This window comes from Ovis canadensis, chromosome 1, assembly GCF_042477335.2.
Source record: "Ovis canadensis isolate MfBH-ARS-UI-01 breed Bighorn chromosome 1, ARS-UI_OviCan_v2, whole genome shotgun sequence".
NCBI classification, from domain to species: Eukaryota; Metazoa; Chordata; class Mammalia; order Artiodactyla; family Bovidae; genus Ovis; species Ovis canadensis.
In genome coordinates, this window is record NC_091245.1 from 46,489,445 (window position 1) to 46,508,399 (window position 18,955).

At 34.4% G+C, this 18,955-nt stretch overlaps 1 protein-coding gene across 1 annotated transcript in view; it reads left to right on the forward strand.

Moving 5' to 3' along the window:
- The window catches only part of LRRC7 (leucine rich repeat containing 7), a 615,708-nt gene that overhangs the window by 476,290 nt on the left and 120,463 nt on the right, over positions 1-18,955 (forward strand). The window contains exons 11-14 of the mRNA XM_069565050.1: positions 668-740; positions 12,626-12,755; positions 13,742-13,857; positions 17,691-17,760. Of these exons, the coding sequence (XP_069421151.1) occupies positions 668-740; positions 12,626-12,755; positions 13,742-13,857; positions 17,691-17,760 (389 nt within the window). The remainder of the gene's footprint in view (positions 1-667; positions 741-12,625; positions 12,756-13,741; positions 13,858-17,690; positions 17,761-18,955) is intronic.

Below are 18,955 nucleotides of genomic sequence, written 5' to 3' on the forward strand. Positions count from 1 at the left end.
TTAATACCCTGAGAATAGGAGTAGATAAAGCAGGAAGTTTATGAAGGGCATAAATTAGAGAAATATGAATAGTTAGAATGTCAATTATTAGCCAGTTCTGCTTGATATATTAAAAACTGAGGGTTTTGTGTTTACTACTGATCCCAGTCAAGGATTTATGGTAACTGAAAGAGTATGAAGTTATATGTTGTTATTTTCCAAGTCCATAATTATAACCACTACACTGCAGTACTTCAGTACCCATTCAGGTTTAATTCAGATTTGTTTTCAAGTTGTATCACAACAGGAATGTTAGTTATTAGTGCTTATGAGTTAATTAAATATTGAATCACAGCTGGCTTGAAAAATTTCATCTCGTCCGTTTGCTATATAATAGATAAGGAAAATGTGGTAGTAGTACCACCAATTCAGGTTTCTTTGGAACCCTATGTTTTCTTTATTGTCTCCATCATTGTACTTGAACTCCCACTGATGTAAGCGAAGTTTTTGCAACTGGAAGGTCGGAACTAGACATGCGAATATGTTTGTAGGTTGATAAAAGCATAGTACAGCCATTTAGCATGACAAACATTCATCACAATTACATTGTGACGTATATTGTACTTTATATATTGTATTTTCTGTCAGTAGTCTGTTCTTGTGTACTAATACATCTTCTCTGTTTTAGGGTTGTTGAAAAAACTAACTACTCTGAAAGTAGATGACAATCAACTTACGATGCTACCCAATACAATCGGAAAGTAAGTGCCAAAGTTTCATACTAGTTTGCTTCTCTAAAGCCAGAGACAAAGGAATATATTGAGTTTTCTACTTTAACACATTTTCCACTGGAGATCGCAACAATTTTGTTCATATTTAAACTCATTTTAGACCACATTTTATTTACTTATATATTTGTGTATATCAATTTAGTTTCATATGTGAACATTACATTGACACCCAGCTATATAACATAAGAAATACTTGACCATTGCCCTTTCACAAGCAAAGCGATTGCCCAGACCATCAATTATATCATTGCCTGTAATTTTCCAGATACTACTAATTTGGATGCTTTTGACTGAGTAGCTGCTCTAACTTCACTTGAATGTCTTACAAAATCAAATCAATTTTTATAAGATCTGCATTATGTATACGTTACCATTACACTGTTAGTAAAACTTGATATTTATAGAAACTTTATGTATTTTTAGACTTAAGGAAATAAACATATTTTAGCTTGCATAAAAAGCTTCAAGGTAAAAGATCATTGTTCCCTTTTAAGAAAAAAATATATTCCATTGATCTGAAAGTGATTCATTTCTAATTTTATGTTGTCATTAATGTTTGATTTACAGTTCTTAAAGAAATGTATGTATGCTATTATCAATGTTTCATTGGAATTATTTTGTTTACAACTTGTGTAAAGTGAGAAATCCATAAGCTGTCTTCATTCTAAAATTATTTAAAGCCATTTTATAGGAATCTTGTCCCACATTTCATGTGAAGAATTATATAAATCCACATTTTAACAGATTTGGGTGTACTTGGGGTGGGGAGAAAGCTTTTTTAAAAAAACAGTTTTATTAGACATGATTGAGGTACAATAAACTGCATATATTTAAAGTCTACAATTTGATGTTTTGATACTCATATAAAGCCATGAATGGAAGTGTTAGGGAAATGCACTATAATAGTATAGTTTATTGCAATAAAAAGGAGAATAAAAAAAGCAGTAGGAAACATATGAGAAATCTCTATCTTCTGCTCAGTTTTGCTGTGAACCTTAAATGGCTATAAATTAAAGCCTATTTTTAAAAAAGGGAGAATGACTGACAAACTGTGGTTAGTCAGACTTGGGTATTTGGCAGACATTTTCTCAAAAATGAACAAAGTGAGCTTTGTTACTTCAAGGACAACAACTGACAGTATTTGTTGCCAACAGTGAAATTTGAGCTATCAAGCAAAAGTTGGAATTTTGAAAAATGTGTATCTTCCTCTGTAAGTTTGACGGCTTCCGTACATGTAAAGGCTTTTCTGATATCACTGGTGTGATAATGAATGTGATTTATTGAGGTTGTCTGTGAAATGCATCAACATTTGGAAAATCTGTTTAATTCTATAAAGCAACATTTTCCATGACCAATGCATGAGCTACAAAATCACACATGAGAAATAGACTCATTCAAAGTGCAAAAGGATTAGTTGATGTTAATGTATTGGTATGAAGAGTAAGAAAAGTTCACTGATGTATTTTAGATTCCATATTGCAATTACTATATCCCCTAAAAAACCACCACTTGTTGAGTTTTGGTATAGTATCAAAGAATAGTCACAATTATTCAAAAAGACTGTGAAAATACTCCTCCTTCCCTTTTCCAACTACATATCTGTGTGAGATTGAAATATATATATATATATATATATATATATAAAACTTAAACAGAATAATATACAACAGCATATTGAATATGTAAGCAGATATGGGAATCCAATTACCTGCTATTAATCTAAACATTGGAGAGATTTGAAAAAACAAAGCAATGTCACTCTTCTCACTAAATGTTTTTGTTTTGGGAATATAGATACTTTTATAAAAATATGTCACCTACAGTAACATGTCATGGATTTATTATTGTTATTTAAGACTGAATAATAAATATTTTTAAATGCATTTTTAATTTATAATATGATAGATACCAATAGATATAAACCATATAAACAAAAGTACTTTAGGGTTACCAGTGATTGTTAAGAGTGTAAAATGGTCCTAAAATGAAAAATTTTTAAGATTTCAGTTCTACAGTACATTTTTTGGTTGGTAAAATTATGACAGCCATTTCCTCACTTACATTCTCACTTCAATGGAGCACTTGTGCAAAACGTAAGCCAAATCTAAACTTTTATAGTATACCTTGATAAACAATCTTCATGAAGTAAAAATAATAATGATACATTGGCATTGCTTTCTTTAGGGAATTCAGAACTGACAGATCAGAGGTTTAGCTCAAGGCTAGAGATAAATTCTATTAGAATACTATTTAATGTCACCCCAGGTCACATGCAGAAAGTATTTTGTAAATGGTGGAAGTTATTTTTGTTCAGTCACTCAGTTGTGTCTGCCTCCTGCAATCTATGAACTGCATCACACCAGTCTTCCCCGTCCTTCACTATCTCTGGGAGTTTGCTCAACCTCGTGTCCATTGAGGCAGTGATGCCATCCAATCAGCTCATCTTCTGTCATCCCCTTCTCCTCCTGCCTTCAATCTTTCCCAGCATCAGGGTCTTTTCTAATGGGTCAGCCTCAGGTGGCCATCACCCCTTTGCATCAGGTGGCCAAAGGGTTAGAGTTTCAGTTTCAGAGTTTCAGAGTCTTATTTTATTATGGACATTCTATCTAGCACTCTGCTCACCAAAATGTTAAGATCAGCTGCAGTGAGCAAAAATATTCTCATTCTGCGTATAGAATGTTTCCTAGATTAAACTTATCTTTGGTAATTTTTAATAGTCCAACTAGTAAAAATTGCTGAAAGAATTCGGCTGTTTTTCACAACTGAAATAGATTCCATGACTTTTGTGCCAAATGACTTGTAAAATTGGTTATTTTTGTTGTCAAATCTTAAGTTGTGCCTAGGAGTTCCAGCCATTCTAAGAACTGAATGTGCAATGACAATAGCAATAGACAACTTTTTGTTTGTGTTCACATTGTGCCAGATACCATGTTTGGTGCTTTACATGTATTCTTATTTAAAAACCCCATCAATACTATTCAGTGTGTATTGTTTTCTCCCCATTAACAGATGCAGAAACAAAGGCTGAGAGAAGTTATCAGATCTCAAAGTTAAACTGTTAATTGACCTATGATGCTTCTTAATATATGAGATAGTTGAGTCACATATTTTGCAATATTTGATCATTGAAGAGCTCCAGTGCTCTAAGGGCAAAGGATCTTCCATAGGAAGAGTAACTACACTAAGCCTTCTCTCTGTTAGCTTTGTAGTTTTAGAGAAAAACAATGAAAGCTCAAAAATTTGAATGGATGTTTTAAAAAGTCATTCCATCATAGCGTATGGTCAAAGAGAAAGATTGGAATCATAAAATTTAATAACTATGCAAAGCTAGATAAATCACTTCTTTCCTGTGGCCCCATGACTGCTGAGGGATAATGCAAGGAGCACTGGCTTTAGAATCCAACAGCATGGGTGTGATCCCTCGCTACGCCACTTAACTATGTGAACTTGGACAAGTTATTTAAATTCTCAGTGGCTTAGTTTCTTCATTTGTAGTTTCCACCTATGTCTAAGATTCTAATTATTTGATCTAGATATTTAGTTTATATAACATTAATACCCTAGATGGTAAATTCCAGTAGTCCACTTACTAGACTGCTATGACAAGAAAATAAGCATTCTATGTACCTGAATGCTCAAAACTGTGCTTCCCTTTATTCTCTCATCATAGAAAGATACACAAGGAACTAGAAATGTATGTGACTTTGGGAGGAGAACTTGGGGGCTGGGCAATAGAGTAAACAGGAGATTTCCTTTTATTGAATCCACAGTGTACTTCTGAAGATGTAAAGTTATTCTAGTCAAAAACTTAGAGAGCATACACACACACACACACACACACACACTTCATTTGATAAAACCTAAATTCCTTCACACTAATATTCAATTCTTTCCATAGTCTAGAGTAGCCTGGTGATTCTCAGTACGTGGTCCTCTGACCAACATCATCAACTCCAACTGGCAACTTGTTAGAAGTGCAAATTCTCAGAGACAGTCTCAGATCTATTGAATCAGAAACCCTGAACATCAGACCAGCAATCTGTGTTAACAAGATGTTCCAGGGTTTCTGATGCATGCTAAAGTTTAAGAACCAGTGTTTGGATTCAGCTTCTTAAACAGCCATCAGATAACTGTCTTCTCAAACCCTATTCCATTGTGATGCTGGTTTAAAACAAAGCTCCCTTAAACAAGCTTGCATAATGGTTGGCTGCTTTGGCTCTGGAGCCAGACCTTTTGGGTCCAAAATCTGGCTTGTCAATGTACTAGTGGGTTTATAGCCTTAGATTCCTCCTCAGTAAAACAGAAATCATAATAATGCCTACCTCATGAGAATGTTGTGAGAATTAAATGGGAAGTACTCACACCTTAAATGCTTCTTAAAAGTAAAATCTAATAAGGTAAAGAGCTATTGACAAATCAAATTGGGGGTATTTGGGTTCAAAATATATGTTTACTTGTTTTGCTACTTAATTATTTTCCTTCTGCCCACCTAGACCACTGCAGCTTCCTCTAAATTCAAAGCTCAGTATACCTACTAGATGAACCAGCATTTTCTAAACTTAATTCCTCAAAACAGTCATTACTTGAGATTTTAATAGGTATGACACAAAAATAAGCTTCATGGACAAATAAGTTTAGGGAACTCTTTACACAAGTTAGAGAACACTAATGTGATATTTTTCCATTTCTTATGTTGGTCTTTTGTATCATCATTTAACTTTTCAATTATAATATCAAATTTATAATTTATAATTTTCAAATATAATATGCCTTCCCAACTAGAATATGTGCTCCTTAATGGTTGATAACATGTCTTGAATATGTTTAATCCCTTCACGGGATTCTCCTTTCATTAACTAATTGACCTTGGGCATGTCAAATCACATCTCAGAGCTGCAGTTTTCTCATCTGTAAATGGGAAGTAATAATACATCTCAGATATTATTGCCAGACTTAATGTTAGATAGCCTTCAACAAATCATAATAGTCATCAACAATAATAAGCAAAAAGACATTTCTTTATTGATCCTTGCTTATGTTTATCTGTGTGAGGATTAGTAATATAACATGAGTGAAACATCTAGTTCTTAAAAAGAAAATTTAAATACTTATGAACAAAATATAATAATGCATTGTCATTATATATATATTATATATGATGATGCAATAATGCATTATTCTGCTCAGACTGCCATAACAAAGTAACCATACATGAGTGGCTAAAACAGCAGACATTTATTACTCTAAGTTCTGAAAGCTGAGAAGTCCAAAATCAGTGTGCTAGCAAGGTGCATGCATGCTGAGTCGCTTCAGTCTTGTCCAACTATTTGCACCCCTGTGGACTGTAGCCCGCCAGGCTCCTCTGTCTATGAGATTCTCCAGGCAAGAATACTAGAGTGGGTTGTCGTGCCCTCCTCCAAGGTATCTTTCCAACCCAGGGACTGAACCCAAGTCTCTTATGTCTCCTGCATTGGCAGGCAAGTTCTTCACCACTAGCACCACCTTGGCATCCCCGTGCTAGCGAGGTAGCATACCTTGAATCGTCCCTGATACTCCATGCAGCAGGCATTATAAACCAATTTTATAGATGAGAACACAGGGATTAATAAGCAATGAAGTGCACTCAACTATTAAGCGACTATGCAAGCCTGTCTCAACATTTTTCACATTTTTCCATTTCCAACATTACTTCTATTGAGTTAAAAGTGAACTAAGAAAGTAAAGCCCAAAGTCATTTACTTTTATGTTTATTACCACCTACAAAATAAAAGATTTAATGGCATCTGATGGTTTCTAATGGTCATACATGAAGTTAAAGTGAAATTTTGCATTATCTATGTAATATAGTGACAATCCCTCTTCTTCACTAGCTCAGTAATTGAGGGTTAATAATAACCTCAAATGATAACCTGAGAAGGGCACTATCTTCTCATCCAAGACTAATTCATGGAGACCGAACTAGAGAACAATGTAGTTTTAGATTTAGAGAATAGTTTTAGAAAACTAAGTCAGTATTGTTGTTTACCATCAAGCATTACTGCCTCCAATACTGTCACTAGTACTGACATGTGGTCTAAGGCAAAATTTTACCAACTCTTGTAATATGTATACATGGATTTTAGCTGTCATTGACATATTTTTTGTGTGTGTTTCATGTTATCCTTGAAATATTAGCAAAGGACTTTAAAAATGTGTGGTCCCAGGACCAGCAACTTCTATATTACCCAGGAGCTTGTTACAAACACAGAATCTAGGCCCCATTCCAAATCATTACATCTGAGTTTGCATTTTAACAAGTTCTCCTGGGGATCCATATGCACGCAAAAGATTGGGAAGTACTGCTTTGTATTTTGTTTGTTTGGGTTTTTTGGTGATGCTGTTTGTGGGATCTTGGTTCCCCAGTGAGGGGTTGAACTCATACCCTTGCAGTGAAAATATGGAGTCCTAACCACTGGACCACCGGGGAATTCCCTGGAGAGCACTTTTTTCAAGTATTCTACACTTCTTTGTAGCTTGTTTTTACTTTCAAAGTGCACTATTATAGACAATAGAAAAACTTCTTTAAAAAGATAGGTTTTTGTCTTTTTTATACACAAACGATAATGCGGTTTTGTTGCGCTACAGGATGATTTTATATTTGTATATACTAATAATGGTTACCACATTAACTCTAGTTAACATTTGTCACCATATATAGTTACAAGTTCCTGGTGGCTCAACAGTAAAGAATCTGCCTGCAGTGCAGGAGCCATAGGACGCACAGGTTCAATCCCTGGTCCGGAGGATCTCTCAGAGGAGAGGATGGGAACCCACTCCAGTAGTCTTGCCTGGAGAATCCCATGGACAGGGGAGCCTGGCAGGTTACAGTCCATGGGGGCACAAAAGAGATATGACTTAGCAACTAACCAACAGCACATGACTTATTTATTTTATAACTCAAAGTTGGTTCCTTTTGATCACTTTCACCCATTTTTCCCACTTGCCTAACCCCACCTCTGCTGCTACTGCTGCTGCTAAGTCACTTCAGTCGTGTCCGACTCTGTGTGACCCCATAGACGGCAGCCCACCAGGCTCCCCCATACCTGGGATTCTCCAGGCAAGACCACTGGAGTGGGTTGCCATTTCCTTCTCCAATGCATGAAAGTGAAAAGTGAAAGTGAAGTCATTCAGTCATATCCAACTCTTAGCGACCCCATGGACTGCAGCCTACCAGGCTCCTCTGTCCATGGGATTTTCCAGGCAAGAGTACTGGAGTGGGTTGCCATTGCCTTCTCCTCTGGTAAACACCAATTTGCTCATGTATTTATGAGCTTGGTTATTTTTTCACTTTTTTGCTTATTTTTAAATTTCACATACAAGTGCAATCATACAATCTTTGTCTTTCTCTGTCAGACTTATTTCACTTATTTTGGTCTATCTTTTGGACACCAGTGATCGTGTGAGTAATATGGTACAACTGTACTCAGGATCCTGTAATAAAATACTTTAGGTGATTTATAGCAGGACAGCCATCAATAAAGTCAGTTGGAATGTTATATTTTGAGTTTTAATCCTTTGAATTTCAGAGATAATTGAAGGATGTGTGTTTTGCACCTAATAGTTTTCTTTGTAACACAAAGGTGTAAAATAATTTCAGGGTATAAATTATTAATTCAACATAGCCCATGATCCAGTAAAAATGTTACCTTTTTATTTCAGGAAGTGCTCACTTTACATTGTCTTGGGGACTATGAAAACAACCATGCACTGAAACTGCACAAAATAATCTTTTTAATCAATGGGGAAAATTATGATAGTTTTCATGAAGGATCTTTCAGTTCAGTTCAGTCGCTTAGTCGTGTCCGACTCTTTGCGGCCCCATGAATTGCAGCACACCAGGCCTCCCTGTCCATCACCAACTCCCAGAGTTCACTCAGATTCACGTCCATCGAGTCAGTGATGCCATCCAGCCATCTCATCCTCTGTCGTCCCCTTCTCCTCCTATCCCCAATCCCTCCCAGCATCAGAGTGTTTTCTAATGAGTCAACTCTTTGCATGAGGTGGCCAAAGTACTGGAGTTTCAGCTTTAGCATCATTCCTTCCAAAGAAATCCCAGGGCTGATCTCCTTCAGAATGGACTGGGTGGATCTCCTTGCAGTCCAAGGGACTCTCAAGAGTCTTCTCCAACACCACAGTTCAAAAGCATCAATTCTTCGGCGCTCAGACTTCTTCACAGTCCGACTCCCACATCCATACATGACTACTGGAAAAACCATAGCCTTCAAAACATCAAATACTGTTACTGTTGGTTATCAATGTATTGGAGAAATGGAAAAATAATAAAACCAACATGCATTTAATGTACCATCACTGTAAACATTAGGAGCATTAAGAATTAAAGTGAGTTTTTTGTGAAAAAACCTATCAAAATTACTTTGAACAGTACTTGCCTTGTTTTCTTTGTGTGAGTCATAATTCAGAGTGGACATCCTTTCTAAGCATCAGTGAAATGTCATCATCTTTTTAAGCTTGGAGCAGCTTCCAGACTTCTATCTTTTGTGTTTTCAACACCATGAAATATCTCTAAGAGTTTCTTTAAGGTAAAGTTTATTGCCAGGGTCACTTCCTCTGGGACATCATCCTTTTCATTACAACCACTTTCCTCCTTGATGTCAACAAGTTTTGCTTCACTAAGCTCCTCTGGCAGCAGATCTAAAGGCTCTTGAATAATGGCAAGCAGCATTCCCATAGTCAGCTGTTTCTTCTATAATCCCATATATGTTCAGCTCAAATCCTACAGTGTTATTTGCACATTGTGCTGAAAGTTTCTGCTATACTGCATCCATATTACGTCCTGTTACTTCCTCCCATGATGCTTGCATATTTTCAATTGAACGCTTTATGTCATATGTCTTCTAAAACTCTGCCAAAGAAACTGTCTGATCTCCAGTTGTAGCATCAAAACTTATTCCAAAATGTGTGTAAGATAATAGGCTTTCAAAATTGAAATAGCTACTTGGTCCACCAGTTGAATTAATGAAGTTGTTCTTGGTGATGGAAAGCAAATTTTAATATTTTCATTTAAATCCCCAAGAAAATTAAGATGACCAAGTGCATTACCCAACAGGAGTAGTGCTTTAAATGTTAAATTTTGGTGCCAACAGTATCTCTTCACAACTGATTGACAAGAAGGCAACACAACTACAGGATTTACTGTCCATATGTGAACTGAACAGCAGATGCACAGAGGCTGATCAACGACAGACTGAAAAGAGTAATGAGACTCATCCCTGATCATGATGCACATCTGTTATTTACATTGTGATCTATGGGCTGAAGAGTTAGCAGCAAAGCTTTTACTTCATGTAGTTATTCACAGTTAATATAGACCTTCCCTAGTGTCTCAGACAGTAAAGAATCTGCCTTCAATGCAGAAGAACCAAGTTTAATCCCTGGTTCAGAAAGATCTCCTGGATAAGGGAATGGCTACCCACTCTAGTATTCTTGCCTGGAAAATTCCATGCCTGGAAGGCTATAGTCCATGGGCTACCGTCCATGAGCTAAACTCCATGGAGTCGCAAAGAGTCACACACAACTGAGCAACTAACACTTTCACAACTGATATCCCAAGGTAATTGGAATTTGAGCCATGTTGTTGTAAGACTAATGCTATTTAACAAATCCTGAGCATTTAACAAATCTTGAGCATTACTTTGCTAGTGTGTGTGGTGAGTGCAATTGTGCAGTAGTTTGAACATTCTTTGTCATTGCCTTTCTTTGGTATTGGAATGAAAACTGAACTTTTCTAGCCCTGTGGCCACTGATGAGTTTTCCAAATTTGCTGGCATATTGAGTGCAGCACTTCCACAGCATCATCTTTTAGGATTTGAAATAGCTCAACTGGAATTCCATCACCTCCACTAGCTTTGTTCGTAGTGATGCTTCCTAAGGCCTACTTGACTTCACATTCCAAGATGCTGGACTCTAGATGAGTGATGACACCATAATGGTTATCTTGGTCATGAAGATCTTTTCTGTATAGTCCTTCTGTGTATTCTTGCCACCTCTTCTCAATATCTTCTACTTCTGTTAGGTCCATACCATTGTTGTCCTTTATTGTGCTCATCTTTGCACGAAATGTTCCCTTGGTATTTCTGATTTTATCTGAGAGATTGCTAATCTTTCTCAATCTATTGTTTTCCTCTATTTTCTTTGCATTGATCACTAAGGAAGGCTTTCTTATCTCTCCTTGCTACTCTTTGGAACTCTGTACTCAGATGGGTATATCTTCCCTTTTCTCCTTTGCCTTTCACTTATCTTCTTTTCTCAGCTATTTGTAAGGCCTCCTCAGACACCCATTTTGCCTTTATGCATTTTTTTTTCCTTGAGGATGGTCTTGATCACTGCCTCCTGTACAATGTCACACACCTCCATCTATTGTTCTTCAGGCACTCTGTTTATCAGATCTAATCCCTTGAATCTATTTGTCGCTTTCACTGTATAATCATAAGGGATTTGATTTAGGTCGTACCTGAATGGTCTAGTGATTTTTCCCTACAAAATTTAAAGTAATACTCAAATTCTCCAAGCCAGCTTCAACAGTACATGAACCACCACCTTACCTGCCTCCTGAGATATCTGTATGCACGTCAAGAAGCAACAGTCAGAACCAGACATGGAACAACAAAGTGATTCCAAATTGGGAAAAGAGTACCTCAAGGCTCTATATTGTCACCCTGCTTATTTAACTAGTATGCAGAATACATCATGTGAAATTCCAGGCTGGATGAAGTACAAGCTGAATTAACAAATGCTGGGAGAGATATCACTAACCTCAGATACACAGATGACACCACCCTTATGGCAGAAAGCAAAGAACAACTAAAGAGCCTCTTGATGAAAGTGAAAGAAGAGAGGGAAAAAGTTGGCTTAAAGCTCAACATTCAGAAAACTAAGATCATGGCATCTGCTCCTATCACTTCATGGCAAATAGGTGGGGGAACAATGGAAACATTGAGAGACTTTATTTCGGGGGTTCAAAATCACTATAGATGGTGACTGCAGCCATAAAATTAAAAGACACATGCTCCTTGGAAGAAAAGTTATGACCAACCTAGACAGCATATTAGAAAGCAGAGACATTACCTTGCTGACAAAGGTCTGTCTAGTCAAAGCTATGGCTTTTCCAGTAGTCATGTATGGATGTGAGATTTGGATTATAAAGAAAGTTGAGTGCCAAAGAATTGATGCTTTTGCATTGTGGTGTTGGAGAAGACTCTTGAGAGTCCCTTGGACTGCAAGGAAGTAAACCAATCCATTCTAAAGGAAATCAGTCCTATTCATTGGTAGGACTGATGCTGAAGCTGAAGCTCCTATACTTTGGCCACCTTATGCAAAGAACTGACTCATTAGAAAAGACTCAAAAGATTGAAGGAAGGAGGAGAAGGGGACAAAAGAGGATGTGATGGTTGAATGGCATCACTGACTCGATGGAAATGAGTTTGAGCAAGCTCCAAGATTTGGTGACAGACAGGGAAGCCTGGCCTGCTACCGTGTGGGGTCTCAGTCAGACAAGACTGAGCGACTGAACTGAACTGAAGTTGTATAAAAGCAGACAAAACTTTTTGTTATTCTCAGGCTCAGTTAAATGACAAGTGAATTAAGAAAGGAGAAAAATGAACTATATTTATTTTACCAAATTGAGCCACTTATTAAGATATATTGAACCATTTAGTTGAACTGATAAATTAACTTACATAATATTAAGCAGCACTACATAAATAACTTTTGTTGGTGAATTTTAATATGTGGGCTTTTCAAAATTTTTTTGCCATCTGACCTTTTAGAATGTCTAACTAATGTATTTAACTTTTCAGTTTATCTTTATTAGAAGAATTTGACTGTAGCTGTAATGAACTGGAGTCTCTACCTTCTACTATTGGCTACCTTCACAGTCTTCGAACATTAGCAGTCGATGAGAACTTTCTTCCAGAATTGCCCAGAGAAGTAAGGAATAAACTTGTTTCTATTAATTAATTTTTAATGACTCTGTTTGGGATATAAATTTTAGCAGGTGCATTAGCAGTGTAGCTTCATGAGTTGAGCTGTGAATGCGTATAGGAGTTATATATTTGTTAATCATTCTTTTTAAAATAACAAGGGATAAGATCTTATATTTGACCAAGGAAATGCATTTGACTTAAACATTGCTTGCCAAAAATTGTAATAAAATAAATTCATGCAAACAATTTGTATATTTTGCTTTTAAGAACAGTTTTTAAATAAATTTGGAGATAATTATATTTCCATGTCTAAGTGAAAGTTTTAATGTAAATAAGTTTTTTAAAGTATCATGTTGCATAATATTATTTTAACTTCAGGATCCACCAAAAGGGTTCATTAGCATTCATCTCCAAACAGGACTTTCATTTATTCATGTCAAGAAAAAACTGTGAAGTATATTTTAAATTTAACATTTTCTATTAAATGCTTTCATAATCAGGAGCAGTAATCCATATATCATTGTCTTAGAGACAAAAGTTACAAATAAAAACAAAAGTACCATTGTAATGTGAAGTTAAACTAATTTTGCAAAGGAAATGTCAATAAGACTTCATTTTTTAGTATATTGATCTTTTATAAACAATATTATTAGTGTTTATTTGGATAGACAAAAAAAGGATTTGTGAAAACAATGAAGCTGACAAGTATTCTTTTTTTTGGACAACTATTCTAATCATAAAATTTAAAGGAAAATTATTCCTTTGTAACATGTATAAGAATATGAGATACACATTGCCTTAATATCTAAAGGAATATATTATATAATATATTTTAAACATATTTTAAAGATACACATAAAAATTAAACTGCACATATTGAGTCTTAGAAGTGATAAGGAAATCTATGAATCAATCAGATCACCTCTAAATTATAAATATTAATATAGAATAGTTTACACTGTGATCCTTTGCTTTTTTTGTTACCTGTAGATTGGAAGCTGTAAGAATGTAACAGTCATGTCTCTACGCTCCAATAAGCTGGAATTTCTTCCTGAAGAAATTGGACAGATGCAGAAACTGAGAGTCTTAAATCTGAGTGACAACAGGTATTTTTGAAACTTTTCACAATCTCTTTATTTTCTAAAAGCAAATTATTCCTTTTTATTAATAATTTTGGAAATTTCTTCTATATCTTATAAAATATGTGGAATGCAAATATTTATGTAAATATGCAAACATTGAGTTAGAAAATAGCAGAAGCTAAATTATTTTTAAACTATGTTTCAAAAATTATATGCCAAAACCCTCCCATATGCAGAAAGCATAATATTATGAAGACATGGAAAATAATCATAATAAAACTATAAAAGTTGATAATAAAAATGTGTGCATAGGTATGTATGTATGTACATATATGTTTTCATATATACATATATGTTTCCAGTAAATTAACAGAGCTATTTTTATACTGTCCACACCACCAAAACACTGGTAAGAATAATGACAAGAACCTAATACTAAAAAGTCATAAGGTTTGTGCATTTTAGTAAGGACAACCAAATGATTATTTAGCCATGTTCAGAACAGAATGGACAAAGAAAGAACAGGTTCTCTTTTTGTGACTAAAGTGTTACATTGTTGAACAGGCAGAAAGAAAAGGTGAAAATGCAATTCATCTTTATCTCTACCACAAATGTTTTCAAATAGGAAAGGACAAAAATCAATATTGACTAAAAATAACTGTGAAAAAGATAAAGTGGTAATGGAATATAACAGACTACTTGAACTCTGTGTTTTCATTACGTTTCAGTCAGACAAATAATAATATGAGAAGCTGAGACTGCAACAAAACTATCAAAGATTAGCTTTTATGGAATCATGGAGAATGTTTAGATTCTAAAGTTTCAGTGGGTGTAGGAGTTGTTATTTGTTAGTAGCTCAATAATTGGAAAAGGAAATGGCAACCCACTCCAGTATTCTTGCCTAGAGAATCCCGTGGACAGAGGAGCCTGGTGAGCTGCTGTCCATGGGGTCGCACAGAGTCGGACACGACTGAAACAACTTTTTAGCATGCATGCATGCATTGGAGAAGAAAATGGCAACCCACTCCAATATTCTTGCCTGGAGAATCACAGGGACAGAAGAACCTGGCGGGTTGCTGTCTATGGGTTGCAGAGTCAGACATGACTGAAGTGACTTAGCAGCAGCAGCAGCAGCTCAATAATATTTTCATGTAAAGAATTAAACATTTTTTTAAGCTTTGGAATTTTATTTTTAAAATCGAGCTGACCAAGAAGCTTCATAACTTGCTGCAACAAGAGTAATTCATTTCAAATCAACCCATTTCTTGTTTTGACTCTTTGACAGGAAAGTGAAGTAGATGCATTAAATATTGTGCTCAACTTTCAGTAAGACATTTTTCAGAATTTTCTAATTATATTCTTGTGAACAATATTATAAATACACTCATAGAGAGATTATAGGAAGATGGGTTCCACTGGGTTCTATTACAGTCCTCAATGGAATCAAGTTCCATTATTGTCAAACTGGAGGAAGAGTTTTCATGATGAGCTGAAAGTTTTTCCTAAATTCTTGGTCCACTCAAATTTTATACATGAATAATTCACACAATATGGAAAATATGCTTACAAAATATTTAAGTGACCTGTAGTTAAGACTACTAATGCAATTATTTATCCAACAAATATAGCATATGTGAGTGCTTACCATGGGACAGTACACTGCTAAAAGCTAGCGCAAAAGATATTAATAAAACATTGAGAATCTCATAAAACTAGGAATTTAAGTACTTTATCAGGTCAGAAATATAAGCCAATCTATCTCCTAATACAGTGATTGGAACATAATATAGAACCAAACTAATATTTTGAGATTGATGAATTAATCAGTGAATTTTTTTTAATTTTGGAGAGTTGCTTACAACTATACTATTGTGCAATAAATAATGAATCTTAACCTGAGATTAAAATCAATATTCAGTCAAAGCTGAGGCAAAAGTTGAATATCACTATCAGAGAATAAACTGCTTGAATAAAAGATTAAATATTGCATGTTATTTAAAAGTCATGATTACTCCAATTTTATATTCTCAATACAATAAATTTTAGAAGTTTGTCATTACAGTTAAGGAACAATGATTCATTTATATTATCAACTATAGGATTGCTCCTGTGATCGATTTACTGGACAGTTATAATACTAAATAAAGCCTCACTTTCAATGGTGGTCAGAGGAAGAGGGAAAAAAAATATGGGTAACATCTTCTCTGACAGTTTCTTTCCATATTCTACTTTTATGATTTGCCTGATGATTTATCATGGATACTGTAAATGATTCTGGAGGTTATCCCCTCTTGTAATTTTGATGTGGCAGAATGGATATTTTACTTTTAATTCATCTCCACATGATGTAAAAACTTCTCATAGCATCTTACTTTATAATTTCCAACTTAAACTAAATAACTAAAATTAGAAATAGCTTTTATGGACAGTTTGGTTTAATGTTATAAATGCTAGTATAATAATTATATTAAAAATAATTATGATATAATTTGATCTCGTATTCTTTATATTCTTATGTTTTACAAGTACCTATTAGCTGAGCAAGGTCATTATATCCTTCCTAAAGTTTCCCAGCCAATGCACACTCTGTTGATACGTTTATAGGCTTGTCAATATCTTTTTGTATTTGTTAAATTATTTAATAGTGCCTTTGGAGATACAATTAACTGCTTCCAAAATCCTTATTCATTATTCTGACATTTTCTATCTTTGTTATCAAAATATATTTATTCAGCATTTGGTTGATAGAATTCCAACATATTAAAGATTTAGCAGAAATTTTCATTCCAAGTCTTATCTAAAATGTTTGTCTGTATTCAAAAATGAACATGCAGAAAGTAAGAATAAATTCACTGGTGTGCCTTGTTTGTATTATTCACTGTGCTGACTAGCTATGATGGTAATTCATGTAATAACAATATATTGATCATGCACAATTCAGGTATATCTTATTTATGTTGAAGTAGGCAATTGGTGATTTGACCCTCCACAGGCTGAAGCCAAAGCTTAATAGATAATTTTGATTGAATACAATTTCATATACCTTAAAATGCTATTTTTAAAGATTGCCTCTTTGAATATCTATTAAATGATGTATACAGGATGGAAGGACAAAAGGACACACTTTCAGGAATCAATATATGTTGATGTATGGCAAAACCAATACAATATTGTAAAGTAAAAAAAAATAAAAATAAATGTTTTACCATCTTAAAAAAAATTTCAGAGCTGTAAATTCATTTAGTAATAAGATGAAAATGGCCCTTGCCCTCATAAAGTCTACAGTTTTAAAGAGATATTAAACAGTAACCGTAAAAAAAAATAACTACAAAAATAAATATTGTAGATAATATCAAACTGTGATATATCTATGAAGTAAAAGTGCTTTGAGACTAGATTGGGGAAAGAAATTTAAGTGAGGAGTCAAGAAAAGCTTCTTGCAGAAACTGGCATTTCAGCTGACTAGAAAATCTGTGGAATTTTAGTTCAGTGAAGTATGGAAGAAAGAGTATTCCAGGCAGAGAAAGGAGCTTGGCTCTTCCTGGGAATAGGCTGATTGAAGGCCAGTGGCACTGGCAGGACTGCCCGAAAAAGAGTAGCAAAGAAGCTGTGGAGAGGTTTGAGGGGACCAGATCTTAGAGGGTCTGACGATGCATGGTAACAGTTCTAGGTTTTATCCTATCATTTGAAGAATTGTAGCCTCAAGATTTTCACTTTTACATGATTCCTCAGGCTACTCAGAAGAGAAAGAAGTAACGAGAAGAATGAAATAAATGTTATAGTATTTTAAATAACTCTTCATTAAATGATCTTTATCCATCTTCACCCATTCTATTAAAAATTTCTTGTTTTTGCAGATTGAAGAATTTACCATTCTCATTTACCAAACTGAAGGAGCTTGCAGCTTTGTGGCTTTCTGACAATCAGGTAACATTTTTTTATCACCTGATTTATTTTGTTTATTAAAATGAACTATAATTGAAATGTTGAATTACTAATTTATTTGCAATATATACCTTTGACAATTACTACAAAATATAGATTTTTTATCCCCTGGAGGAGAGATTTTTATAAGGGTAACAATTCAAATAAGTATTCCATTCCTATGGACAAACAATAGTACAATTCTCATCCCTTTGAAATATGTCAATTTAGTGTCTACTTTCCTCTCAGAAATCTAATACACAAAAATGATCATTTTTCTAAGTGATATATACATGTCCTTAGAGGATGTACTTTAATTATACCTCTGAAGGTAAAGAATAAGAAATCATTACTGCAATCCCCATAAGAGGGAGTTACTATCCTCCATGTTCGTTTTTTTCCATGCTTTTAATTATAGTCAACTTAATTCTAAAAATGTATTCAAAAATATTGTGATGCCTTTTGTTGCTCTTATCAATACTTTCTGTGAAATTGCTATGATATTAATTCTTACACTTATGAAATTAGATTATAATTGAATCAGTAATTTGAGTGTTAATGAATAATTTTATTAACTGGAAAGTAAAAATAGTCGAAACCATCTGATTTACCACCACAAAAACTAGTGATAGACCATTTTGACATACTTTGTTTTCTTTTGGCTTTTCCTTGTAATCTTAAAATTTTAAAATATCCTACCCCAAAATATAAATTCTTGGATTTAGTTTGTTGTGATTATTTTCTGAGCATAAAAGTGACATTACCAGTAAATGAATTGTTCAGACATAAGTATTGGGCAATTTTTGTAAAAAATTAAACCTCTGCAAAATGTTATGTAAGTGTGAGAATAATGTTTATATTCCTACAGTCATTACAGCATTTTCTTCCCATCTACTAAGTAAAAAATTAGATTGTCAGTCAAATTCAAGTCATCAATGAACTGTAGATTTTTCAAATCATCAATATACCATTATAAAATAAATCATTTCTGGAATCAATACAAACTATGCTAATGCAACAGTCTTTTCTACAGTCTTACATCGTAAAAAAAAAAAAAAAAACAAAAAAAAACAAACACCATAATATCAGGATTTATATTCTTGTGGAAGAATGAACAGAACAGTGGCTGCATCATTTAAATTTTATTTAGAACAGTGATTTAATGTGTTTTTGACTCAGTTTCATGAGACAAGTTGGC